The 26,973-nt window shown below is 35.8% G+C and overlaps 3 protein-coding genes across 7 annotated transcripts; 1 reads left to right on the forward strand and 2 right to left on the reverse strand.

The window, feature by feature from the left end:
- Positions 1–3,000: 3,000 nt before the first annotated feature.
- On the forward strand, positions 3,001–6,579 carry ubxn1 (UBX domain protein 1). 2 transcript variants are annotated; one of them, XM_067388736.1, is made up of 10 exons: positions 3,001–3,072; positions 3,632–3,694; positions 3,768–3,821; positions 4,145–4,257; positions 4,376–4,454; positions 4,541–4,732; positions 5,249–5,300; positions 5,721–5,843; positions 5,939–6,116; positions 6,244–6,579. In XM_067388736.1, exons 2-10 carry the CDS (start codon positions 3,636–3,638, stop codon positions 6,291–6,293), a joined length of 900 nt encoding a protein of 299 aa, XP_067244837.1. In that variant the 5' UTR covers positions 3,001–3,072; positions 3,632–3,635; the 3' UTR covers positions 6,294–6,579. The 2 variants fall into 2 exon arrangements, with proteins under 2 accessions (XP_067244837.1, XP_067244846.1); XM_067388745.1 differs by having other exon boundaries at positions 3,002–3,072; positions 4,379–4,454.
- A 431-nt stretch (positions 6,580–7,010) lies between these two features.
- Positions 7,011–14,309, reverse strand: si:ch211-114c17.1 (pre-mRNA-processing factor 39). Of its 4 annotated transcripts, none has more exons than XM_067381253.1 (14): positions 13,973–14,309; positions 13,324–13,553; positions 13,114–13,239; positions 12,798–12,916; positions 11,423–11,590; positions 10,876–11,059; positions 10,683–10,787; positions 9,522–9,758; positions 9,296–9,422; positions 8,877–9,148; positions 8,063–8,247; positions 7,849–7,920; positions 7,600–7,771; positions 7,011–7,446 (listed from the first exon to the last, which is right to left on the reverse strand). In XM_067381253.1, exons 1-14 carry the CDS (start codon positions 14,031–14,033, stop codon positions 7,381–7,383), a joined length of 2,124 nt encoding a protein of 707 aa, XP_067237354.1. In that variant the 5' UTR covers positions 14,034–14,309; the 3' UTR covers positions 7,011–7,380. The 4 variants fall into 4 exon arrangements, with proteins under 4 accessions (XP_067237354.1, XP_067237347.1, XP_067237372.1 ...); XM_067381246.1 differs by having other exon boundaries at positions 7,011–7,449; positions 13,973–14,305; XM_067381271.1 differs by having other exon boundaries at positions 7,011–7,449; positions 13,935–14,018.
- Positions 14,310–14,639: 330 nt separating this feature from the next.
- On the reverse strand, positions 14,640–26,779 carry ganabb (glucosidase II alpha subunit b). Its single transcript, XM_067381281.1, has 24 exons — positions 26,724–26,779; positions 25,333–25,434; positions 25,013–25,121; positions 24,693–24,820; positions 24,356–24,535; positions 23,471–23,513; positions 23,115–23,196; positions 21,705–21,801; positions 21,434–21,614; positions 21,198–21,351; positions 20,860–21,095; positions 20,613–20,739; positions 19,299–19,378; positions 18,467–18,607; positions 18,203–18,299; positions 17,997–18,098; positions 17,432–17,675; positions 17,237–17,301; positions 17,053–17,129; positions 16,584–16,658; positions 16,383–16,496; positions 16,160–16,272; positions 15,977–16,077; positions 14,640–15,850 (listed from the first exon to the last, which is right to left on the reverse strand). The coding sequence occupies exons 1-24, from the start codon at positions 26,744–26,746 to the stop codon at positions 15,744–15,746; spliced, it is 2,778 nt and encodes a 925-aa protein (XP_067237382.1). The 5' UTR covers positions 26,747–26,779; the 3' UTR covers positions 14,640–15,743.
- Positions 26,780–26,973: the final 194 nt, after the last annotated feature.

The following is a 26,973-nucleotide window of genomic DNA, read 5'->3' on the forward strand; positions in this document are numbered from 1 at the left end:
CCACACATAATCATGTGACCAACACCAAAAGTGGGGGGAAAAGCGGGAAATATCTTCAGAATGAAACTCCCATTATTATTATTATATTGTGGGTTTTTATGGTTCTCCAAATATTTAATTCTGCTGCTGACTTAGCCTTGAACTTTTTTACTCTGGCATAGGGCATATGCCTATTTTTTTTTTTGCGTTACTATTCTGTAAAAATGATTCAATACAAATAATTACAAATAAAAAATATATATATATTTTTTTTTAAATTCACTTTCATTGTGTCAGAAATATAAGGACGTAACTCCATTTGAACTGAACAAAATGTGCATTTTCCAACGTTTGAAACATTTACACCACTGAGACATATTTAAGCCCCATTAAGACAAAAAAAAATAATTCAGAAATTCTAAACGTTTATAATAGTGTCACTTAAAAAAACGAAAAGTTAAATAAATATTTTTGCCTAATTCTATTTTAACCCTTAGATTACAGGGGACCCTTGTGGACAGAAGTAGCAATTACACGCTAAACAGACAAAATTCTTCTGCAAGTTGCACAACACGACCGGATGTAGTGGAACCTTTCCTTTACTACAGCTGACAGCACTCACATTAATACTTTATTTTATTTTATTGTAAAATAACACAAATATCTAATTATTTCTAAATGCAATAATGCATTTTTACAAACCATGTGATGATGACATGTTACTTAAAGTAGGCTTGTAAATTTACAGATACATTATAATCGATACATTATAATATATGTAATGTAGATAACAACTTAACAATTCTATGCGCAGTCATTGAAGGATAAGGCATGGAGGGGGTAAAGGATTCATAGGCACATGATGCAGCACTTCCGGCCTCCGTCACATGTGACTCTCTGCAGGTAACAGCTTCTCCACTGGCACTTCAATAGTTTTCCACATGGAGTGGCTGTTACACCCAGTGAGCACCAGGAGCAGCTCTTAACACTTCCTATGCTTGTCCAATGTCCAACAAAGTTTATTCTGTTAATAAAGATAAGAGATCAACATTAGAATGAAAAACTTCACCAACAAAAACACCCTTCTTGTCACAACTAGTAATTGCATCATGCCATAGTCATATGATTTGAAGGCTAGGTTTTGATTATTGATATTTATGTAAACTGTAAAATGTGTATTTATTTAAACTGCACTGTTAACCATTCATTTGCTGATCCCTTTCTTATAAAAGAGACTTTGACATATTGAACTTTACACCTTGACTCTGAAAGTCAAAGTCATAATTAAACAAATTTGTTGAAATGAAAGCTTCTATGTCTTTTCTCTATGTAATACAACAAACAATAAAACATTCTTTGTTGACTACTATCAAGTATAGATTTAGAGAGGTTCACTGTCATTTGGTACAAATCCTTACCAAAACCAAAACTGCATATACAGCATAAAAACACAAAAATACTAAAAGAAGTAATAATAAATTATTAAATGTAACTCACATTTTCTGTGTTCTCCTTTTTATCAGACTGCAGAAATTGTGGTAGAAGAAGTGTGATGATCTATTTAAGCACACAAATGACTGGAAAAAGGGCGAAAAAAAAAGAGAGTAAAAGAGGAGCATGTATGAACTTCTGTCATTCAGAAGAAGAATGTCAGAGAGTATGTTGTTGGCAGATTAATTATTATACATTCATCCAATAAGTAACAAGCTGCTATATGAGGCCCATCCCATACTGCACTGTTTGCACATCCACCTGTGTAACATCATATCTTCACCTTAAACACCTTGCAGAGTGAAAATGGAAATTGGACACTTTGGATGTCATATATATATATATATATATATATATATATATATATATATATATATATATATATATATATATATATATATATATAGCAAATGATTGTCCTTAAATAAAATGAAAACTGACTGTTGTTTAAAGTATATGACTAAACATCATGTTAGGGAAATTTACAAAACAGTCAGAGACAAGAATTCTAGTTAGATTATTTTTTTTGAACTGATGCTGTTACTCTGCATTCAGGACACTATAGTTTATTTATGTAAATGAGGATAACAAAATAAAGTAAACTGTGACATATTATACCCAAAAATTCTTCATACAATCGACTAGTAAAATTGATAAAAAATTGGAACCAAAAATTAGTCAGACACTTTGACCTGACCATGTTATCTGTTAAGTGTTATCTGACATAATAAAGATTTATTTTTTTTTCTGACACAGTTTAACTCTGAGATCTTGTCATATTTTATTACCATTTTTTAAACTATAGTGAATAAACTGTATTAATGAATGAAATGTACATGGTATCAGAATACATTTTTGGTTTGACTGTATAAGATATTCTTCTCAAAGAATACAAAACCACACACACGCACACACACACACACACACACGCACGCACGCACGCGCACACACACACACACACACACACACACACACACACACACACACACACACACACACACACACTAACAAATTCTTTACAGTCACTTTTTTAATCAATTTAATGCATCTTTTTTAAATAAAATATTAATTTCTTTTTTTAAATCTTATTTACCCCAAATTTAACAAGATAAAGCAGCAAAAAACATTTTCAACATTGATAATAAGAAATGTTTATTGAGCACCAATTCAGTACATTAGCATGATTTCTGAAGGATCATGTGACACTAAAGACTGGATTATTGATGCTGAAAATTCAGCTTTGCATCACAGGAATAAATATCCAAATAGACATTTTATTAAATAAATACAGCCTTGGTGAGTTTGTGAACAGTAGTGTGTGTATAATATAATATAATATAATATAATATAATATAATATAATATAATATAATATAATATAATATAATATAATATAATATAAATATACTACTGATAACTAAAACCAATTTTATAAAAACCAATTTTATAAAAATCTGAATAATTTTCAGTTTTAATTGCGTTTGCTTTTTATTGTGTCGTTTCTTTTACTGGAGTACTAGAGCAGAGAAAGGCTCATTTTCGCGAATTGGCTGTTGTGGGATTCCGTAGTGTGTGGTAGCGCGTCCCAGTGCAGACTACAAATGTAAGTAGCAGTTGAACGATGTACAGGGCTAATTAATGATGAAATCATGTAAAACTATTGTACCTGATATACTGAAGCGCTATTACTTAATAAAGAAAACTCTGAACAGCTCTCTAGAAGATATTAGTTAGGCAAAAAAATAATTAGCTGTTGCTGGAGGCTGTTCAGTGTTAGCCTGCCAGCTAGCTGAATTTAATCATGTATTTATCAGTATAAATATTATAACAACACTTATTTAAACGGTCAGATATGATTGTTATGTAGTGATAATATGATAATGTGACAGTCAGGAAAGTAGAACTAATGTAATTATTTAGAGCTGGAGTTACTTTAGTATCTACACAAATGTATCACTTTTTTGTTGTATTTTTGTATAACACATTTATCAAATATTTTAAGCTTTTTCTGAAGAGAATAAAGAAATCGTCCCCAAAACTCCTTAATTCTAAGAAAGCTTTTGAACAACAAGAGGGATTTTATGTTTATTTTCTCTTTATTTGTGAACTTTAAAAATGTCATGATGTGCCTTGTTATAATGCTATTATACACTTATTTCCAGCACAATGGCTGAGTGCACTACATTAGACAGTTTGCTGGAAATGGGCTTTGACAGAAACAGAGCGTAAGTGATGTCTCTAAAGTGATGTTTACACACTGATCCAGTATTTTGCACTCATGCAGTGATTGTTTTGTAGGGAGAGGGCAGTAGCACATACTGGAAACCAGGGCATTGAGAGAGCAATGGACTGGTGAGTCATCATGGATACATTTTATACATTTTACCAGATGTAACAGGCTTATCCGGCCATGGCATGACTTGATGCCTTAAGTGAGATTAGGCATGACCAAAGGGAGGGGAAACAATCATTTTATTTCAATTTTATTTTAATAATGAATAATTTGTATTTTTAATTTTTTTTAAATAAACTGCAGTGCAACCTGATTTTCATTGTAAGAAAAGGGGAAATTTAATTGCAATTTAATATAGTATATAATTAATTACAATAAATAATTTTAATAAATAAAAAATGATCTTTTTGGACATTGCATTTACAGTTGTGTAACTGTACAGGTTAATGGAGCATGAAAATGATCCAGATATAGATGAGCCGTATGTTCCACCTGCTGGGAATACTCTTGGCTCAACAGAAGAACAGATCCAGTCTCCTACAGAAACCTCTGAATGTATGTTCTTCTAATGCTCCTCGCTCTCAATTTCATGAAATCATTGTGGTCAGCATTTCGTCACACAACACAAAAAGTTACTTTCTCTTTCACTTTTGCCTTTAACCAAAACAAAAAGCAGCTATTGAAGGTGTAGAACAAGAGGGAGATGCCAAACATCCTATGACAGAGGAAGAAAAGAGGGAACAAGTAAAACGGTTTGTGCTTTGTACAGCTGACCTTAAAATGTATGAATGTAAAAAACACATTCAAAACCTGACAAAAAGTATTGCTTTTCCCCCAGACTGGAGGAGTTGATGAAGGCGAGGCAGGAGGAGAGGAGAGAAAGAGAGCGACAGGAGGAGATAGAAAGAGAAAAGCAGAGGAGGAAACAAGGCCAAGAGCTGCTGCAGGTTAAACAAAAGCTTCAGGAAGACGAAATGAAGAAGCTGGCAGACCAGCGCAGGAGGGAGAAGATGGAGGACAGGCTTGCCAAGTAAGATGAGCATGGATACAGTGCCGTTTCACTTTGATCAAGCACTTTCAATATTCAAAGACTTTTCCAATATTTTGTGATTAACTGTATAAGGATTATATATATATATATATATATATTCACTTATAATAATATTCATAACTAGGAAAATATTCATGGTATGCCCAAGCAGTTATAAGATTTTATTAATTTACATTACTTTTCTAATGAAAAAAGTGATGCTTTTAAGAATAATTGGTTCTTCATATAAAAAAAATCACAGAGGATGCATTAATATGGACATAAGACCGTGATATTAGATAATTATTTATTAATTAATGTGCATCCATACTCATTTTCTTCATAGAAAAATGTCAGTGACGCACAAAGAAAATTGTAACGTGTGAGCATGCAATAGTTTCTTATGAGTATGTGAAAGTCTGTATATATTTAGTTTCGCAAAGGTCCCATTAGGAGCTCCTTATGTTGAGAACCATTTCTTTAAATGAAAGTAATAACCTGCGATTCCTTTCTCAGGCAGCGGGTTAAAGACAAGATTGCACGAGACAGAGAGGAGAGGGCACGAAAGGTATTAATTTATTTATAATGCTTTTACTTTGCTCAGGTCACATTACTGTTAATATCTCTCTCGTGCCTAGTGCAGTATATCAAGTATATGGTAACACTTTACAATAAGGTTCATTTGTTAAACATTAGTTAATGTATTTACTAACCTGAACTAACCATGAGCAATACATTTGTTACTGAATTTATAATCTTCGTTAATGTTAGTTAATGAAAATACAGCTGTTCATAGTTTGTTCATGTTAGTTCACAGTGCATTAACTAATGTTAACAAGATTTTAATAATAGATTAATAAATGCTGTAAAAGTGCAGTTGATTATTAGTTCATGTTAACTAATGTAGTTAACTGTTAATTAATGAACCTTATTGTAAAGTGCTATCAAGTGTATAAATAATAAATTACAAAAACCTGATTCTTGGCAGTTTGGAGGTGTTTCATCAAGCACGGGTTTGTCATCTCCCCCCTCTGAAGCCCCTCTACAGTCTCCACCTGAGAATCAAGGGGCTCCTCCTGCTAAGAAAGACTACGATGACTGTCGGATACAGGTACTGCCACATGCTGACTTAAGTTTAATTGAGAAGATGAAAATGATTCATATCAGGAAACTGAAATTCCTCTCTTACCCTACTTTGGTAATAAGGTGCGTCTTCTAGATGGCTCCACCTTGAGTACTGTGTTTAAGGCTCAGGAACCTCTGGCTGCTGTGAGAGTCTATGTTCAGATGAATGGGGCAAACGGACAGGATTTCAACCTCATCACCCCGTATCCTAGACGCGTATACACGGATCTAGACATGGAAAAACCCCTGCGTGAGCTGGGTAAGACCACTTCTATTAGGTTGATGTCGACTGATCGCAGTTCTTTGTCTCTGAGGAATCAACTTTTTTCACTTTATACTTTGTTCTCAACATCAGTCATTTATGGAGCTTTTGTTTTACTTGACAGGTCTGGTGCCTTCTGCCGTCCTTGTCGTGACCAAGAAAGAAATTAATTGAAATGATTATAGAAAAAACAAGCTGTTCTTCCAGAAGTCAATGCAAGATCAAGCAGATTACTCTGTGGAGACTATGTATCAGTGGACTTATACTGCAGTGATCACACTCAACAAAGAGCCAAATATACAATGCAATGAGTTTATCAGTAATTTCATTAAATGTAAACCTGCCGATACCGCTCAATAAAGGGCCAAGTGAGTTCTCACAATGATGAACTTTGAGAAGGTGGTTGTTACCTTTGTTTCGCTACATTGGAAATATGACATTTTCAACAATAAAATTAATCTTAACTCATCTTGGTTGTATGATTTGAATTGTATGATGGCTTTGGGAGTGAAGGCAAAAATTTGTAAATAAGCAGGAGCTTATTTGGATATTGGAAAGAAATTATTTCAGTTTATATCTTGTTTTTTTATCATTTTAATTTAGATGGGTTTAAATATATTATTATTATATATTGTTTTAATTAAAACCATTTTAATTCATTATGCAGCCCCCTTAAAAGTTTGCTGAATTCCCCTATTGGTCCCTGACCCCCTGGTTGAGAATCATTTTGTACAAAAACAAAAAATACAGTTCAAGATGATGATGAAAGTCTCTTCAACAGCTGCTGAAATACGAGCAAAGCAAATTAAGTTAAAACTTCATTACAAACATATCAATTAAAAATTGTTTTATGTATAATATTTTTTATTAAAATTATAAGACAGTGACTGCACAGAATAAACTGAATTTTAAACATTGTAAAAGAACTTGGTACAAAATGATCAATGGAAAAATGTTCACAATACATTTCAGGGAATCAGTAAATGTAACTTAATTCACAGTTAAATTATTTCAAAAGTAAGTATGAACCAGTATATATTTATATATATACAAATGCATTTTAAGTTGCAAGGTGGCACATAGTACAAAAATTTCAGGGAAAGACAGGGTCACGCCCTTTAAAAACACAATAATAGGTTTATACATTTTATCCCTCTTTTGACACTGGCTCAAGTTACGCACTGCTACGGCTTTCTGAGGATTGAGGATGTGTGAGTGGATCACATGAAGCAGCACCCCAGACCTCCGTCTCTGAAGAGATTTAGCTGGGAGGGTAGTACTGATTATACTGGTTCCATGGGTTGTGGTAGCTGCCATACCCTCCATACTGCTGCAGAGACACAGGGACAATATTTGTATACAATACACATTTTAAATCACCAATGCACTGACTTTAATCTTTGAAAGCTCTGATTGCCTCCTACAGGGTAGATGCAGTATTTTAACAATACGATATACATGTGCAAATTCAATTCTTTACCTGATACCAGCTGCCATAGCTTCCATACGATCCACTCATGTCTCCACCCATCATAGAGGGAGGTGGTGTTGTCATGGGAACGTTAGGCATCGTGGGAGGAGCAGTCTGTGGAGGCACCGTCAAGGCAGATCCATCGTCCATTTTATTCATCTTTTCTGGATCGTCATTATCACTTGAGGAATATACAGAAGCACATTAAAAAGTCTTTCACACAGCTAAATATTGAAAGGGTTTGTTTTTTGAGCTTACCCATTCTCTGCTCCTCTCTTTGCATTGTGTTCCTTTAGCAGCTTCTGGTGCTCCTCATATATGCTCAAGACACTGATAACATACAAGCAAAACACCTAAATAACATTTAAGTAAACCTATTAATGGAGAATCCACATAATAATAACAAGTAGATTGTAGTGAGTAAATAATAATAATAAAATAAAAAAAAAATAATAATAATAATAATTCTGACCTCTGTACTGTGGTCCCAAAGTCCTCAGCAAACTGCAGGCTGCGCTGGGAGAAGAGGATTTTGGTCTTTGGGGAGAGAGGAGCAGCAAGCGCTTTGGCCACACACTGCTGAACACCACCTCCATTAGCCCGCAGGTCACCTGACATCTCCAGCTCCAGAAGGTTCTGGTACAATCTACCATTATCCTGAGGAGCCAAATGCCAGAATACTGAAATGAGCGAGTCATAAAATATTGGTACTGTGATGCATCATATTGTGATCATTTTAAGAGAATAAAGAATTTTCATATCATAGTAAGATATAAAGACTGAAATAAACTACTGTTCAAAAGTTTGAGGTCATTGCATTTTTTGAAAGAAGTCTCTTATGCTCAACAAGGCTCCATTTATTTGATAAAAAAATACAGTAAAAACAGTAATGTGAAATATTAATAAAATTTAACAGAACTGCTTTTTATTTGAATATATTTTAAAATGTAATTTATTCATGTGATGCAAAGCTGAATTTTCAGCATCATTAATCCAGTCTTCAGTATTTCTTATTATTATCAATGTTTAAACAGTTTTGCTTCTTAATATTTTTGTGGAAACTGTGATACTATTTTAATTATTCTCTGATGAATAGAAAGTTCAAAAGAACAGCATTTATTTGAAATAGGAATCTTCTGTAACATTATAAATATATTTACAGACACTTATGATTAATTTAATGTGTCTTTGATGAATAAAATAATTATTTTTTCCCCCAAACAAACACAAAACAAAATCTTACTAAGCCCAAACTGTATGTAAAATGTCAAACGCTGGTATTTTACCGGACTCAGCTCTATGGCTTCCTGGAGAACAGCGCGGGCCCTGGCAGGGTTCTTGCACAGCTTGTGAAGGAAGCGAGACAGTTTGATGGAATAGAAGGCGTGGAGTGTGGGGTTGTCTTTACTCTGGTCCACCGTCTCCTTCAGCAGTGACTCTGCCACATCTAAATGCCCTGCTCTCCGCTCCAGACCTACCCTCCTCAGACGCACAGCAGCCAAACCAGGCACTGTTATCTCAAGGGATTCTAGAATACGCCGTGCCTCTGAATTATTACCTATGGGAGAGAAGACAAACATAGTGACAGAATGTAAAATACAGATAATGCAATAGCTGAAGACAAAAAAACCCCCCACACATTTTAATTAAAAGTATTCAAATGTAATGTATTTTGTATTTTCTATGCTTAAACTGACATTCTCACCATGTTTTTCCTCAAATAAGGCCCACTGAAGGTGGATGCTCTGTTTGTACGGAAGATGGATATCACAAGCTCTGTGGTACACATTACGCACCTCCTCCAGCCCGCGTGGCTCCAGGTAATGCACATACTGTAAAGCACACAAATAAATTACAAAAAAGGTCTCAAAATAATAAGGCAGATCATTGTGATATTTTATAAAAGGCAGTTTGATGTCCTTTCCACTTACTTTATTCCAGAATTCCTCATAGAGTGCACAAGCAATTAAACAGCGCTCAAAAAGAATCAGTACTCTCTCATGTCCAGCTACACACTCTTGTTTTGAATCTTCATGGCCTTCCACGGCTGTCCCTTCAGCAGCCATTGCAGCTGTTTCGGCTTCTGATATCTCCCAGTCCAGATAGCTCTGCCAGGCTTTCAACTGAGCTCTATCCAGAGGCTTCACGTGGAAATACGGCCTTTTAATCTGGAAAAAATGGAGAAAGATTCAAGCAAGAGGAAGGTAAATTGCTTTGATGAAGTGCTTTGGTGAGTGGTTTGATGAAAAGGGTCGCAGCACTGATTTTAAACAAATCACCAAGACAGAATTCAACGAAATTCTCAGTGACTTCTACGGAACCATCAGAAGCTCCAAAGGTGAAAAATACGGCATCAGCAGTTACATAGCTTTACGTGGCGGTCTCTACAGATATCTGATCCACCTCAACAAATAATGCTTTTGCTGGAGTCGTGAAGACACTGAGATGAGAGGGCTGTGATAAAACGGAGCATCACACACTGATTTCAGTACCATTAAACACACCTGAAGGACTCGTAAATTAAGTCTGGTTTGACGTGCTGTGCAGTAACAGTTTGGACGTAGAGGGAAAGAGGGTAACCAAAACCTCATGCCAGGCTCATTTTTCACATTTTAAACAACAAAAACGTCACAATAAGCTTTAACGAAGAAACGCTTTGCGTTAAGCCTAATAATGCTCTTCAGCTGTGACTTATTCACATTTCAGCACAGCCTCTAGTACCTCATTGCTTACTTAAAATATCTTTTCTATTGGAATATATTTTTTTAAATGTAAATTATTCCTGTGATGCAAAGCTGAATTTTCAGCATCATTAATCCAGTCTTCAGTGTCACATTCTATTATTCTGATTTGGTGCGCAAGAAACATTTCTTATAAGCAATTTTGAAAAATTAATAATTAGAGTTTAGTCGTCCCCCCATGATTCTTTGATCAATAGAAAGATCAAAAGAACAGCATTTATTTGAAACACTGCAAATGTCTTGACTGTCACGTTTGATCAACTTAATGCATTCTTGCTGAATAAAAATATGAATTTCAATGCAAAAGCACAACTGTGAAGCATCTTTCTGAGAAACAGTTCTGGAACTTACAGCGTCCTCATAGTTCCATCTCTTCCTGACTTCTGCCTCATTTTGTTGGTACACTTCCTCTCTGGTGATCAACAGGAGCTCCTGCATCTTCTGCACTGCTTCTTCCTGCATAAAAACATATTAAAGATTAAAACGATAATCTCTACATTCTCACATCAAAAGAAAACCTTCTAGCAAAGTGGGTTAGAGTTACCGAGTCCTCGCCATTGTCTGCAGACTCTTCCTCCCCTGGAGGCCTCTCCTCTTCATCTGCAGTGATATCAGATCTCTCTTTTTTGGCTTGAATCTGGCTCTGTTTGTACTCGGTCCTCACCTTACTGTACTCCTCAGGAGACAAGACGTCCTGAGGCGGGTGGGAGGTTAGGTGAGTTTTCAGTCTGAGTGAAGAGACAGAAATTCAAAGAACATCAGCCTTGATTAACGTAAGGGTCATCATGATTTTTATGGACTCTGAAAGCAAAAGAATTTTTGTGATATTTTGGTGATCTGGATTTGAAGTGTTTAACTGCAGGTGTTTGACAGTTTACCAATTAGGCTTTTGTTGATGCATTCAGCTGCATCTAAATATAAAGGGGGAAAGAGATCACAGAATATGAGCGTGAGAAGAAATTGTAACAAATTCTCACAAATCCATGCGTGTGTGTGTGTGGTACTTGGATTGTGTGCCTCAAATCAGAGGAGTTGTGCGAGAAAAAAAAATTGTTATGACAAATAACATATGGTCTATGAGCATAGCGTACTTTTCATAATGTGTGTTGTAGAGCTGTGTGGGGATCCTCAGTACTCGGTCATAGACACTGGTCATGGACTTCAGGTTGCCCTGCTCCTTCTCCCACTCGGCGTACAGATCCCACAGCCTGTCTGAATGGAAGTCCCAGCCAGCGGCTGCAACTGCCTCCTCAAACACGCTGAGGAGAGGACAAGACTTTACTTTTCATGTTATATTGTTTCTTGGGATGTTTTATTGCTGTAAAGTATAATATTTAAAGTCATTATGAATTCCAAACTGACAATTCTTATTTCTTATGGCATACTGCAGTGTTTATATAAATGACTTATCATGTACATAATCTTTTTTAATTTATGTGGCCTAGTAATCTTTAATCAATAACATTAGCGTCTCCTGTCCCTTGCAACGGCATCTCTTCTCTGATGACGTGCGTCCTCCAACCAATCACTCACATGAGATCGCAGCAATACCAAACAACAATGATCCAACAATCCAATCAATTCTTGATGGACAAAATTAAAAAATGGTTTTGCTTGTTAGAGAAGCCATTTCACTCAGATATGTCACAACAGGGAATAAAAAGCAATCACTATTTCCGTTTTATTCTGACTTTAAGCTTTAACTAAAGGCTAAAATACACAACACCAGGCATCATACACTTGCTGACTTTGTCAAAAACTGGGCATCATACACTAACTGACTGAGGACCACATACTACCTGACCTTCAAGTTATTCCAAACACAACATATTCAGTCAGAAACTCGTAGCTAGGAGATGCATTACAAAAACAATATGTGTTGTAAAATTATTTCAACATATCAAACATGTCTGATACCCTGTATTCATTGTCTGAAGCAAAAAATTGGAGTATGTGGCCATCATACACTACCTTATTTTCTATGAAATCAGTCAACTCAAATCTGCAGACTGGCTCTGACTTTTGGCAACTAGCATCGTCTAGACTGTAAATCATGGGGCAAAAATATGTGTTATGTGTTCAAACCTTAATTTGTGCATCTTTGCTAAAAAAGTGCTAAGGAGAATAACTTTATCGTAAAGGTATTTAAACACTTTTAAGTGGTATTAAATTTACTTTTCCTTTTGCTTAAGAACACTTGCTGAAATTATTTCTGGCTAGACAGAGCTTTAACAAAGATGCAACGAAAGTTATTCAACAAAATCTGATCACATATTATCACCACTTCATCTCCTGCCTCTTGCTCTTCCCCTGCATCTGTCTCTTGGCTGGTTGAGTTAACGTGGCATCGGTGGCGACAGAATTTCAGACAAAATCTGATATTACTGGAAGGAGAAAGAGGTCTAGTAACAAACTGGATCTAACAATATTATTGAATAAAAACGGAAGCTGAAACTGCATCCATACCTGCGGATACGCCGTGTTGACTCTGGCAGGTTCATGTTAAGTGTTCCCAGCAGAAGGTTGATGTAGTGGATCCAGAGATCAACACTGAGCGGAATGGCCTTCAAACCTCGTTCACACACCTGTCACAGGAACCAAATAGAGTTTTAAATTTCTGCTTCAGTATTATGAACAAATCGTTTTTGAGGATTACAAAATTGCAGACCAATCAGAACGGTTAATACAATAACATGACAACCATAACTGAGGAATTTTTTTGTTGAGATTGCTTTTGTATTTTTATTCAATAACTGAACTGTCCATCTATGCATGTTCTCACCTCTTCAGCCTTATCGTTGTGTCCGGCCTGTCTCTCAAGGTCCGCAAACTTTTTCCAGTAACCGTAGCACAGAGGATACCTGACCAGAAATGCATTCAGGGCTTGACGGGAAGCTCTCATGTGGCCCTGTAGATAACGAAATGAAAAACATTAAACATTTTGGTGCCGACCCAATAACAAAGCAATATAATCTGTTTTCAACACATTCACCTCTTGTTCACAATACTGCAGAAGGTCAGTCCAGCTGTTAAAATCTTGAGGATTGTCACTGGTATGTTTCCAAAGTCTCTCGAAGTCTGTCGGCATCTCTCCCTCCTCCTCTTCTCCTTCTGCTGTGTAGGATGCCGTTGAGACGCCTGTGTCTCCTCCATCAGCACCGCTCTTCACTGACTCCACTACATCTGGTTTGGGAAGGTCTGCAACCTCAGGCTCATAAAGCTCTGTCACAGAAAACGATGTGTTTTATTAACTACACTGCAGTGTACTTAAGTCATGTTGGTGATATGTCAAATGGTTTATCCAAGTCAACTTATTATGTGGCAGTAGCTAAAACTGTAATAAATGATGTATTTCGTGTTCTCGCTTTAGTCTCGCTATAGGAGTTAATAATAATAATTATCCATTTATAAATGTTAGTCTGCAATTTAATCATCGTATTAAACTTGACATTAGTGTGTCAAACAACTCTTACAGTATCAAAACACTCATTCTATAAATCACTGTTAGTTAGCAAGCTAGCTATATTATGAAGACGTGCTCGTGTAACTGATGCATTAAAGCATTTAAGAAATGAATACGACAAATCATTCATACATGCTTACAAACTCGGTATTTTATTAGGTAACTTTTAAAGGGAAACCTGGAGGGTTTGTGAGTTTTTCCCCGTTGTTGCTCAGGTCCTCTAAACCTTCCGCCGCCATTATTTACCACATAATAAATGACGCGTAAAATTTGCGACCCCTGCAGTTTCACACTACTGTCGCAATAGATAGACGACAGTAAAATCTGAAATCTCAAAATAGTAAATATAGTTTTAAAACTGTTTGGAAGTGATATGATTAATATACATTAAACAAAATAGCCTGACACTACTTTAAGTTGAACATGACTACAAAAAAATATTGTAGTTTTATGAATCAACACAATCCATGCTAAATTATCTTTTTAGTTTTGTTATTACTTTTACCCCCGGTTTCACAAGCCTAGTCCCAGATTTAAAATGCATGTTTGAGACAGATAATTCGCACTGACATATCTTAAAATATGTCAGTGCCATTGTTTTGTCTAAAGATGCACACTAGTAATGTTTTTGTTGTTTTTTTCTTCTAAAGGCAATGTCCCAAATGAACCAAGGTATAATCCTGGTTTAATCTAAGCCCTGTCTGTGAAACCAGGTCCTAATTTCAAATTGGCAATTTTAAATGGAAATATTAACAATCACATAATGCTATTATTATGTATAATTGAACAAATAAAATGTCATTGTAATATTTTTTATAAGTGGATGAACTGCCAAATATATGAGGGAAAACAAACAAATGCAGTTAGGAATGTACAGTTAATCTTTATTACCATCTCATTTGAACATCAATTAATCAAAACTTTAGACTTTACATTTAGTCATTGTCATTTTCAGAGCTTTCAGGGTCACCCTCAAAAATGGAATGAAACAAACTGGAAAATCAGCAACACAGAGCAGTCACACAGGATGGTCAAACGGGAACGTACACAATGCCCTCCTTCATTAGAGGCCCTGCCTAAAACACTTAAGTAATTTTGACAAGTTATCAATTTTATAGTGGATAACAATCAAATTCACTTCACAAATTGCCTTCCCCATTACAGCTGGAATTATTATAAGTGCCTGACTGTTACATTCTGCTTTGCTGGCTCAAAACGTAAAATCACCCTACCCACCCCAAACCCAACATATTCAAGTGCTCTACAAAAATGGCAAAAACTAAGCAATAAGACAAAATAAACTCACAGATTCAGTGGGTTATTTCCCTCTTAATGAATCCAAACCCAAGAGCCCCCACCCAAATTAACTAGCAAACAGAGCTTAATAGTAGTCTCTAAAACCCCTGATGTGCAAATGTGATCATAGTTAAACAATTTCCTAGAGCTTTTCTGTTTTTAAAATAAGAAAAACAGCAAAGATTTGTGAACCTGATGTGTCGTCTTCCTTGAAAAAGAAAAATCCATTTGTTAAGGAGATTAACTTCCAGAACAACTGGGTTTTCACTGTGCACTGAGAGTTTAAATACAATTAACGCCCTCATATGCAGCCCTGAAATGATTTAAATCCACTGCATGATTCAGTTAATCTGACTTTATCACTACTTTTCTCACTACATGAAATTAAAAACAAAAGCTTTTGATTTGTGAATGACATTACATTTAAAATGGAAAGCATTTACTCTCTGACCCTGCCAGTTGGATCCATTTCCTTTTAGCACAAAAATCTCTGACCCATTGCACCACTGTTCACGTCTGAATTGTCACGTTTATTTTTTTTTAAGTGCTCAATGTGTTTATGAATTAAAAGTGATTTTTTTTTAATTCTCTTTTTGGGTGAATTTAATAGATTTTGTGTCATCTGGCCTTGGCTGCTGTAGAGATCTGGTGAGCTACTGCAGCAGCAGGGTCCAGTCGTTCCCGACGTTCATCCCAGGTTTACGAAGGGTTAGCACGGACATGGAAGTATCAAACTCAAACTCCACAGGGGTTTCTTTGCCTGTTTGAGAGAGCGTGAGAAGATTAGATTGCCATATTATCTCAAACACTGAGGTCATTTCAATCAGAAAATATTAAATTAGTTTCTGATATTACAATGTTGAGCAGACCTGAACAAATAACTTACCATCCATTTTAAGAAGAACCTTTTTGGGCTTACTGGCACCCAAAATGAGAACTTTTTCAATCCAGGATGAAGTTAAGAATTTACAGTTTGGGCACAGGTTGCTGAGATTATAAATGAAATTATTATTATTTTGAGTTAAAACTTTCTGCAATAATGTTTGGACAATGACATTAATATAAATACCTGGAGGTAAGAGCATTATTGGCAAAGGTGATTTTCCGATGAATTAATTCGGTCTTTGTTTCATAGTTAAAACTATGGCCATCATCAATGTACAGCTCACCTTCAGCAAATTTCTAAAGAGAGAGAGGGAGGAGAAAAAAAATAGCTAAATTAATCTGACTAATGGACTTTATTCTGTTACACAATTTGTTTAGTTAGTCAACAGAGAGAACCAGCTCTTTACCTTAGGGCTAAGGGCCACATACAAGGTGTATGGGTCATTTTCCATGCATGCAGATGACCTTCGAACTCTGTCCTTTCGAGGGATGATAGAACCACCACGCTGGAATACTGGGATCTAAAAAAAATAAATGAAAATAAAATTATTTATTGTATATAAAACTCAAATTAACATTTTTGTTTTTGAACAAGGAAAGACTCTTACAGAGCTAAGAGTGACTGGGATGTAGAGATTCTGCACGCCATTGTGTTTTTGAAAAGTATGGACATCATACCAAACCTGATTATAGATCAGAAAAACAAAATGAAGCATCATGGTGAAAGTGTGATGTGAATAAATGAACATGGGTTAATCTCATATAACATAAGTTATTATATACATTCCCATTCGTTCTAACATTAAAGCTCTCATGATGAGCAGTTTTGACTTGGACACATCAATGGGTGTCACACAAAAACAAACAAACAAACAAACAAACAAAAGGCAAATAAGCTTTAGTTTATGTCACAGAGCCATGAATTATGGTTTGCTACTAACTATTGACTAGTTGGTGGCAGATACTGAAACTTTTTTTTTTTTTTTTTTTTGCACATAATGTAGATAGGACCCGGACTGCAATAATCATCAATATTTTTGTCTCGGAAGATAAAGATTTTGATATCAGCAATATTACCTCTTCGGCTCCAGGAAGATAGGCTGTGACTCCACGAGACCCTTCCTCTGTGACTGGGTGAACCAACAAATCTCTTCCTAAACAACAAAAAAACAGAAACAGGCTTTACCAAATAATTTATAAATTACAGACTAATTGATATTAGACTTTAACTCAAAACTTTGAAAGTTTTTTTCTCTCTCACCAATTAGGAATTCATCATCAATGGTGAAAGTTGCTGTATCCTTAGGATAATCAACCCAAAGAGGTCTGAGACATGGCAGAAAATAAAAAGAGCACTAATGTAAAATGAAGTAGTACTTTTGACAACACAAACAATTCAGTCTACTTGAATTAATGAACGGTATTCTAAACAAGCATTCACAGGGACCGCACTCACCTCATGACTGGCATTCCGGTTCTGTGTGCATGGTAGAACAGCTGGTACCAGTATGGCAGAAGAGCATAACGCTGGCGGATTGCCTCACGGATGAGTGCAGTGTTCTCTGGACCAAAGAGCCATGGTTCCCTGCGTGTGGTGTCTAGATGGGCGTGAGCACGGAAGAACGGCTGATATGCACCCGTTTGGTACCAGCGAACCAGAAGCTCAGTGCTGGGATTTTTAAAAAAGCCACCTACATCAGCTGCATTCAAGAAAAGAGATAAATTACTAGCATGATTATGAAATGCAGAAAGATAAAGTTACACATGTGCTTTGCATTATACATGGATATCTGTCTGCAGACTTGGTGTAGAATAGAAACATTTATTATTCAAAATACACACATAGCCCTGCTATTAATTATGTTTGTTATTAAATATTTTGCCTGATATGCTTTCAGCTATGAGTAAAACTGTAATATGTATTTTATCATGTTAAAATCCATTTCCCCCCAAAATCAGCACAGAAAATTAAATTTTGTTTGGGCCTAGTTATCATCACTACTACAAAGTTAATTTCTGACCTCCGCAAAAAGAGATGCCAACAAGCCCAAGACTGAGACACATGGGAATAGAAATCTTCAGATGGTCCCATTCAGCAGCATTATCGCCAGTCCAGACAGCACCTGATAAATACACAAACCAAAATGTTTGTACAATAAAGTACAAAACAAGTACAATAAAATGATGATGATGTTTGAGGCTTTAAGTTTAGTGTGCATGAATTCACCATATCTCTGAGAACCAGCAAAAAAGGCTCTGGTCAGCACAAAAGGCCTTTCAACTCCACCAGATCGTTGAATCTGACCTTCAGCTGTGGCTCTTTGCTGCAAAATAACACAAAGGAAATGAAGGAAAACATTGAATCCAGGTGGTAGAGTATAAAATAATTGTAACATTATTGATGTCTGTTCCTCTTAAAAGTTGTAATTTATCATACATTACAAAAAATACTCTACATGTTGGTTCTTATACATCTTGTAGAGTTCCTCACCACATAAAGTCCATAGATATTGTGTATTTCTCTGTGCTCCCAGTTTCCATGTAACGCATCTTTGTGCATAGTGACCTCTGGGCCATTGAACACGGACGGCTCGTTCATGTCATTCCAAGTAAAAAGGTTCTCCATTGAGCCCTGAAAAGCAACATGTAGAGTTGTGACAATGGGATTTGTTTGTCATTTTCACTTTTAACACCGTGGCCCAACCAGATGTGAGGCAACAAGTTCAAATGAACAATAAATTTGTCTGTTCACGCTGAGTGCAAAACTGCTGTGCAACATTACGCTAAACCATAGGAAGATATACTAAATTAATATATAATTATTAGGTATGGGAGACATTAGACCATTGAGATTTCACAGTGAGAAGGACCACCTAACAGAAACCAGTGATTGATGTCCTTGACAGTCCTCTGGAGTTTGGTGTACAGCCTTTATTTAAACATGTCTATTGTTTAAATTAACTAAATTTGTTTGTGTATTCTGTTTTGAACTTATTCTTGCACTCTTTTTGTGAGCATAAGCACTTCACAATCTTCTAAACAATCAAATGTAGAAGGGAAATGGAACATAAAACATAAAAGCATCACCACATCCTGTCTGGGTAAGATGAGGGTAAAAACAGAGGTAGAGCTACAACATTTGCTTGATTAATTTATCTGCAACCATTAGAACATTAGAATGATAAGGAAATCATTCAATCTAACAATCCTTTTGGTCATAACGACCGTTATGACCAAATCGACCGTTTTGATTCAAAATAGTTTCATATCCTTTTTTTAGATCAGGGCTTCCACTTTTGAGATTGACAACAGAAAAGTCTCACCTCATATTGATCATAGGCGAACATGCTGGCCCACCAGGCCCGCATTTCTGGATTTGTAAAGTCTGGGTAACCAGAGTTTCCTGTGATAAGACCATGCCAAAGGAATCAGAGATTAATTTTAACTACAATAAATGTTATATTAAAGGGTTAATTCACCCAAAAATAAATTTCCCGTCATTAAATACTCACCCTCATGTCGTTCCAAACCCGCAAGACCTTCATTCATCTTTAGAACACAAATTCTAAGATATTTTTGAGGGAATCCAAGAGATTTTTTAGCCCCCATAGAAAGCTAATGTAATTACCGTCATTCAAGGTCCAGAAAGGTATTAAAGACCGTTAAAATAGTCAACGTGACAGCAGTGGTTCAACCTTAATGTTATGAAGCAACAGGAATAATTTTTGTGCAAAAAAAAAAAAAAAACCTGAGCCGGCGTTCGGACGTCAATACGGAAGTGCTACACTACATCGACTGCGTATGAGACCGACAGGTTGAACCACTGCAGTCACATTGACTATTTTTTATAATGTCTTTACTACTTTTCTGGACCTTGAATGACGGTAATTACGTTGCTTTCTATGGGGGATAAAAAAAAACCCTCAGATTTCATCAAAAATATCTTAATGTGTTCCAAAGGTCTTATGGGTGTGGAACAACATGAGGATGAGTAATTAATGACAGAACACTTTAAGCATCTTATCACAATTACAACAAATATGTTCAAATCATAGTGAAATTACTTAAACCACCATTTAAGAGTTTAAGATCAGTAAAAAAAAAAAAAAAAAAAAAAAGTAAAGAAATTAATACTTTTATTCAGCAAGGATGCATTAAATTGATCAAAAGTGACAGTTAAAAAGATGGGAGTAATGCTGCTGAAAATCAACTTTTTATTTTAAAATATATTAAAATAGAAAAACAGTTATCTTAAATTAATATTTTAAAACGTAATATTTTTTGAAATTTTACTGTTTTTACTGTATTTTTGTTTAAATAAATACAGCCTTTGTAAGCATAAGAGACTTCATTCAAAAACAAAAAATTAAAAACTTTTTATGGGAAAGTTAAAATGACGTGTGCCCAAGTATACTTGGAATTTGTGAGCAGCGAGTATTGGACACTGGACAGACACACCAAGCAGTTTTTTTTTGTAGTGGGGCTCGGGGAGCGATTGGGGGTTAGGTGCCTTGCTAGAGGGTATCTCAGTTGTGGGTAATGAGAGTGTAAGAGAGTGCTGTTCATTCACTCCCGCCACCTACGTTTCCTGCCAGTGCTGAGACTCGAGACATTACATTTAAAAACAAACTTCTCACCTGGCCAGCACCAGCCTTCATAATTTCCACCATCTTTGTTCTTAGTGTAGAAGTCCTTAGCAGTAATCTCGTTGTGGATCTTGTAGCCACTATCAACCCTAATGTGGGGATCTACTATAGCAACCATCTATAAGCAAAATTGTCATCACAATTTGTCAGTTAGACTGTTCTTCATACTTATGATTAGAAAAAACAAAAAAACAAAAAATCACATTATACTACAGTTATACAAACAACTGTGGTTGACCTTGCGTCTCTTGTCCATTAGGCCCTGAAGCATCTCTTTAGGCTGAGAAAACTTGTGAGGATCCCAGGTGAAGTAGCGCTTGCCATCGGCATGCTCGATGTCAAGCCATATGAAGTCATAAGGGATGTCATATTGGTCAAAACCTTGGTCCACTGACTTCACATCCTCCTGGTCGTTATAATTCCAGCGGCACTGGTGATAGCCCAGACTGGCCAGAGGAGGGAAGGACTGGGTGCCTAGAGAGAAAAACACACACATACACACATTATGTATAGATATGTACAGGGTTTTGTGAATGGTTTGGTTGGTGAAGTTTAGAGCTCATAGCTGGCATTTACCTGTGAGAGAGGCGTACTGTGAGAAGACATCTGATGGTTTGGGCCCAAGCATGATGAAGACATCAATAATTCCACTCTCAGAGATCCAACGGACATCAGTCTGTGGCGTCTCACTGGAGCCTTGAACAAAGTCTAGCATCTTACCAAAGACTGTCTGAAAGGAACAACAAAATTAACCATAAGGAGTTTTAAAATACACTAATAAGAGAGAACAGAGAGCCCTATTGACCTCTTACCTTTCCTGCTGTATTAGAACTGATGTCTACCCAGGTCTCAGCGGCATTAAGCCAGAAAATACCCATGGTTCTCTGCGTGTTATGGGCTAGCATGACAGGTACGGCTCCATACAAGGCCATAGGGTTATAGAGCTCATACTGAAACACATCTAGGTTATACAGCCTGTATGGATCACCACCACTAGAAAAAGAAATGACAAAAGAAAAAACATTACTGTTTACTGTTTTTATAGGAGGTATATTTTGATTGTGTACCAAGATATTTACTCACTCTGTAGTTTTGAGTTTTAAGCTGTCAGCATGCTCTGGAATACCGTATACATGTTCTACACCCGGCAAGGAGAAGTCTAAACTTATTGATGTGGGGCCTAAGGAAAGATTTTAATGATAATTGTAAGTACAGAATGCAGTCTTATCATCAGAGATAATAACTTTCAAGTGAACTTTCAAATATAAATATTAATGTTTCATTATATAATCAAATTGTAAGCTTTGAAGCCATCTATATGAACAAATATGCTATAATGTACTCTAAAAAATTGACTGCATACTGTTCAAAAGTAAGATTTTTTTTTTATTAATTAATTATTATTAATGCTTTTATTTAGCAAGGATGCATTAAACTGAGCAAACGTTACAGTAAAGACATTTCAATGTTACAATAGATTTACATTTTAATCAATGCTGTTATGATCAGTTTCCACAAAAATATTAAGCAGCACAACTGTTTTCAACACTGATAATAGAAATGTTTTTAAGCACCAAATCAGCATATTACAATAAAATTCAGCCTTCAGAATAAACATTTTAAAATACAAAAAAAAAACTATTATGTTAAATTGAAATAACTCAATATTACTGTGTTTTTGATCAAATAAATGCAGAATCTGTGAGTATAAGAGTACGGAAGAGGATTAGGGCCAAGCAATAATAAAAAATAAAACCATCTCAAGATTAAAGTTGTTAAATTTCGAGAAAAAAGGCGAAACAAAATTGAGAATAAAGTCATTAAATTACGAGAAAAAAGTCGTTAAATTTCAAGAAAAAAAGTCAAGATAAAATGTTGACAAACTCAAAATTTAATGAGTTTTCTCTTGTAATTTAACGAGTTTATTCTCATAATTTAACGACTTTTTTCTCGTAATTTAATGACTTTATTCTCAACATTTTATCTCGACTTTTTTCTCGAAATTTAACTTTTTTCTCGTAATTTAACGAGTTTATTCTCGTAATTTAACTACTTTTTTCCTCGTAATTTAATGACTTTATTCTCAACATTTTATCTCAACTTTTTTCTTGAAATTTAACAACTTTAATCTCGAGATGGTTTTATTTTTTTTTATTATTGCTTGGCCCTAATCCTCTTCCTTATAAGAGACTTCTTTCAAGAACATTAAAAAATCTTAGCGACCCCGAACTTCTGAATGATAGTGTACACTTATAAAATTTGCAGTATTTCTCTTCTGGGAAGTCAGACCAAAAATATTTATGGTTCATTAAGTCGTCTATTGTCTTCTTTAAAAAGGAATAAACCCTTTGAGAAAAGAAAAGAAAAGAAAAGAAAAGAAAAGAAAAGAAAAGAAAAGAAAAGAAAAGAAAAGAAAAGAAAAGAAAAGAAAAGAAAAGAAAATTGCATTAGTGAAGCAGTTTCATGGGCCTTTTAATTTACATAGAAACATACCATTTGGTTTGGTATCTGTATGAGATTTAAATGTCTCTTCCCATAGACCATCTTCCTCTTTATCACTCTCTCCATCCTCATCCTATTGTGTGGGGGGAGAAATAAAGTTTATTTTTAAACAAAGATTTACTTCTGGTTCAGTTCTCAAAAGGTATACAGTTACAATGTGATGATCATTGAGTAATACTTCTTTAGTTATTGTAGTACTTTCACACACGTCATTGTTGCTAGATATAGCTGCTAAACCAGATCAGGTGCAGCAACCGGACGTGTTAGTTTTAACTGAAGACGTGGCAAGATGACACTAGAATAATTTACATGAGCACACCCACAAACACACACATACTCTTACTGACCTTCTCACCCTCTTTAACCTCTGCCCCATCAGGTTGTGCTTGCCTTTGATAAAACGGACACAAAAGAGAGATTAACAGTCAGGTTTGGGTAGTAAATGATTCGCATTTGACTTGATTTAGATCCATTAACAAATTCTCATTCGCCATTTTTGTCTAGCATATGGTAACAGACGGATAATTATTTCAATCCAAGCAGACACTGGATATATCTTTGGGGACGAACAATATTTTCAGTAACTACACAAATGTTTACATTTTTTTGAAAGAAATCAATTCAGCAAGAATGTATTCATTGATCAAACATTACAGTAAAGCCATTTATAATCTTATAAAAGATTTCTATGTCAAATATATTCTGTTCTTTTGAACTTCATAAATAATCGTGTCACAGTTTCCACAAAAACATTTAAGTAGCACAACTGTTTTTAACATTGATAATAACACTTCTCAGCAAATCAGCATATTAGAATAATTTCTAAACGATCATGTGACTGAAGACTGGAGTAAATTCAGATTTGCCATCGCAGTAATAAATTACATTTGTCAGACTCCTTGTGTATTCAAAAACCTCACTGGATTATTACAATTAATGGCAACATGAATGTTTGGAAATGTGAACATATTTCCTATTGACACTACAGCAAAAGATATAAATAACTGGCTTAAAACCTTTTTGGGGTGTAAAAATACTGACGTGAAGACTTTTGCACAGTATTGTATATTGTAATTTTATTTTATAATATCACTATTATCACTGTATTTTTGATCAGATACATATAGCCTTGATGAGTGTTCTTTTAAAAACATTAAAATCCTCACCAACCCCAAGGTTTTGATCTGTAGTGTATATATACACTTTCCAGCTTCCAAAAACTCAATACTCACGTGTCTTTGCGAAGTCGCAAGTGCTCAAAGGCCAGCAGGCCCCGAGAGTTGAGGGATAGCAGCACCTCTGGCCCCTCCATGATGTCTAGCCTAAATGGACGGGCACTAACGATCAACCTCTGGCTCTCTGCTCCCAGAGACAACACAACTCCATTTTCATCCTTGGACAAAAATGAGAGACTGGAAAAGACATGAAAGAAGGGGGTAAACAGGGGAATCAGAGGAAAAGGTAAGAAGCGGAGACAAGCTGAGGTTACTCAGAGGAACGCAATAAATCATGCATGTGTTTGACTGTTCTCTGAATTTCATTGTGCACTCTTAGATCAGAGACACTCACGGCTCAGTAGGGGGCTCTGCTATGAGCACGTCTGGCACCTCAAAGCGCGGCTTCAGAGGTTTCAACTCATTTATCTTCACCCGCGTCATATTCCCCTGCAGTCTGTAGAGCTCTAATAGCAAGTGCACCTGCAAATAGTAAGAGAGCAGCCAAAAATCATGACTTTTGATCAGGAACATCGTCCCAGGCTTTGTAACAAGAGGGGCCCACTAAAGTCTCCTATGGTTTGACCATAAAAAACGACCTGAGCAAAGTGAATAAACCACTGAATATAAAGAAATGCTGCAGCTCTTTTATTAAAGACAGACTATGAAACAAACCTTATTGTTGTCATTAATGAGCTGGAGGGTCAGTCGGGAGTCACTGAGCTCCAAAGTGTCCAGAAGAGCACGGTATGGTGACTGACCCGGTTTGAGCGCCCGTTGACGTCTATGGACAACCAGATAGACAAAAATCACTGTATATGTGGACCCTTTGTTAAGTCAAGTTAAGCACTCTCTAATCTACCACAACAGAGTACTTAATTTTTAGTATGTCAGATAATCAAACTAATGAGTATTTGTGATCTTTGACAGGATTTTGTAGTTGTACACTGCAGAGGTCATCTATACTGTACTGGTTTACAGTATAACTGACATACTTGCAAAAAGCACTCTGATCGCAGGTTTTGAAGTTTCCCCGATCCACAGCAAAGGCCCTGCTGAAAAACAGACACACACAGACCACAGACAGCAGCCCCATCCTAAAAAAAAGTAAGAAAAAAGAGTGAATTACAGTAGGATACTGCTATGGATCAGGTTTGAGTAATGAATGAGCAGGGTGGAGTAACAATAAAAGAATCAGTGCTATGTTTACTTCCTTTTTTAACACCCTAAAGGATCATTTCCTTCTTCGCAATTAGACGGGTGACCATGGTGGAAAATTAAAACCTGCAGCCATCTAAATTTTCACATAGGCTAGTAATTTTGCTTTATGTACAAAAAACAAGTGTGACAAGCAACCTCCTCTAACAAACCCCAGACTATCTCTAATTTGTACCACAATACAATTGGCATCAAGAATGATAAGGCACATTGTATTCACTTTATTCTGACATTTGTGCAATTTGAAATATTTTTGGCTCTTTTTATCAAACTGGGTAATCATTATTATTCAGCGCAACACCAGAGAATAAAGTGCAAACTTTTCTTTTTTGAGCGTGTACTCAGACAACAATCTCATTCATTTTCTTCAGGTATTCTTTATTTAATTTTAGTATTTTTCTTATTTATTTTAAAGAAAAAGCCACCACCCACATTTAAAGATAGACCAAAGTCCACTTACAGGACCTGGCAGAGTGTGAAGCGGAATAAAAGAGATAACAGCATTTATATATTTTATACATTTCAAAAAAAGTTTTTCACCCCGCACGTGACACAATCAGGTGTCATTAATTCTTTCATTAAAAGCATAAGAAGCTGAGATGCTATCTAATTTTAAATATTTAAAAACAATTTAATACTTCAGGAAATCTGTATTTTCTAAATGCATTTATTAACTATATTAAATCTTATCTCTGATAAAAAATAAATAAATAAATGCCGGGTCCGTTTTAGACTCTGATAGTGCTGGATATAATAATCTGCAAACTGTTTGGATATTATCTAGCATTGCACACATATCAAACAACAATCTCGACGCCCCATTACATTTATCTATAAAAGGATCAACGCCAGGATATGATGAAAACGGCTGCAATGCTGGCCTTAAGAATCTATGCAATAAGATATTCGTATGGACTAATTTACATCAACCCTAAAGGTGTATAAAGACATAAGTGTCCTATAAATTAAAACATGACTCGTCATAATGCCAGCGATGGCTCAGCCACGCATTCACATCTACTTTTCGCTTCCTCGTTCAACACCTGCAGCAGATTTACAGCCCAGCTCCCACACGAACTTCTCATCGATTAGCTTGAAATAAACACAGACGAAACTCAAAAAACAGACATGACGACGAACTGATATGAGAGCCAAGTCTTTGTTTTACCTTTCAATGGAGATAACCGCCATCTTGGAAACACAGCGTTAAGCCCAGCCTCCCGGAGGTTGGTTAGTTAGTGTGTTTGCAGAACACTATTGGGTAACAACCGAGTCCCCTATAGACCTTACCATGGAAACGCACCCGTCTGATACGTATGCTTGTGTACACAAGATAATTGTGATGACACTCAATCTATATATTACAATTCAGCACAATTATATGTACTAACTAGGCAGTTTCTGATGATAATGACTAT

Source organism: Chanodichthys erythropterus, chromosome 1, assembly GCF_024489055.1.
Source record: "Chanodichthys erythropterus isolate Z2021 chromosome 1, ASM2448905v1, whole genome shotgun sequence".
In the NCBI taxonomy this organism is placed as follows: Eukaryota; Metazoa; Chordata; class Actinopteri; order Cypriniformes; family Xenocyprididae; genus Chanodichthys; species Chanodichthys erythropterus.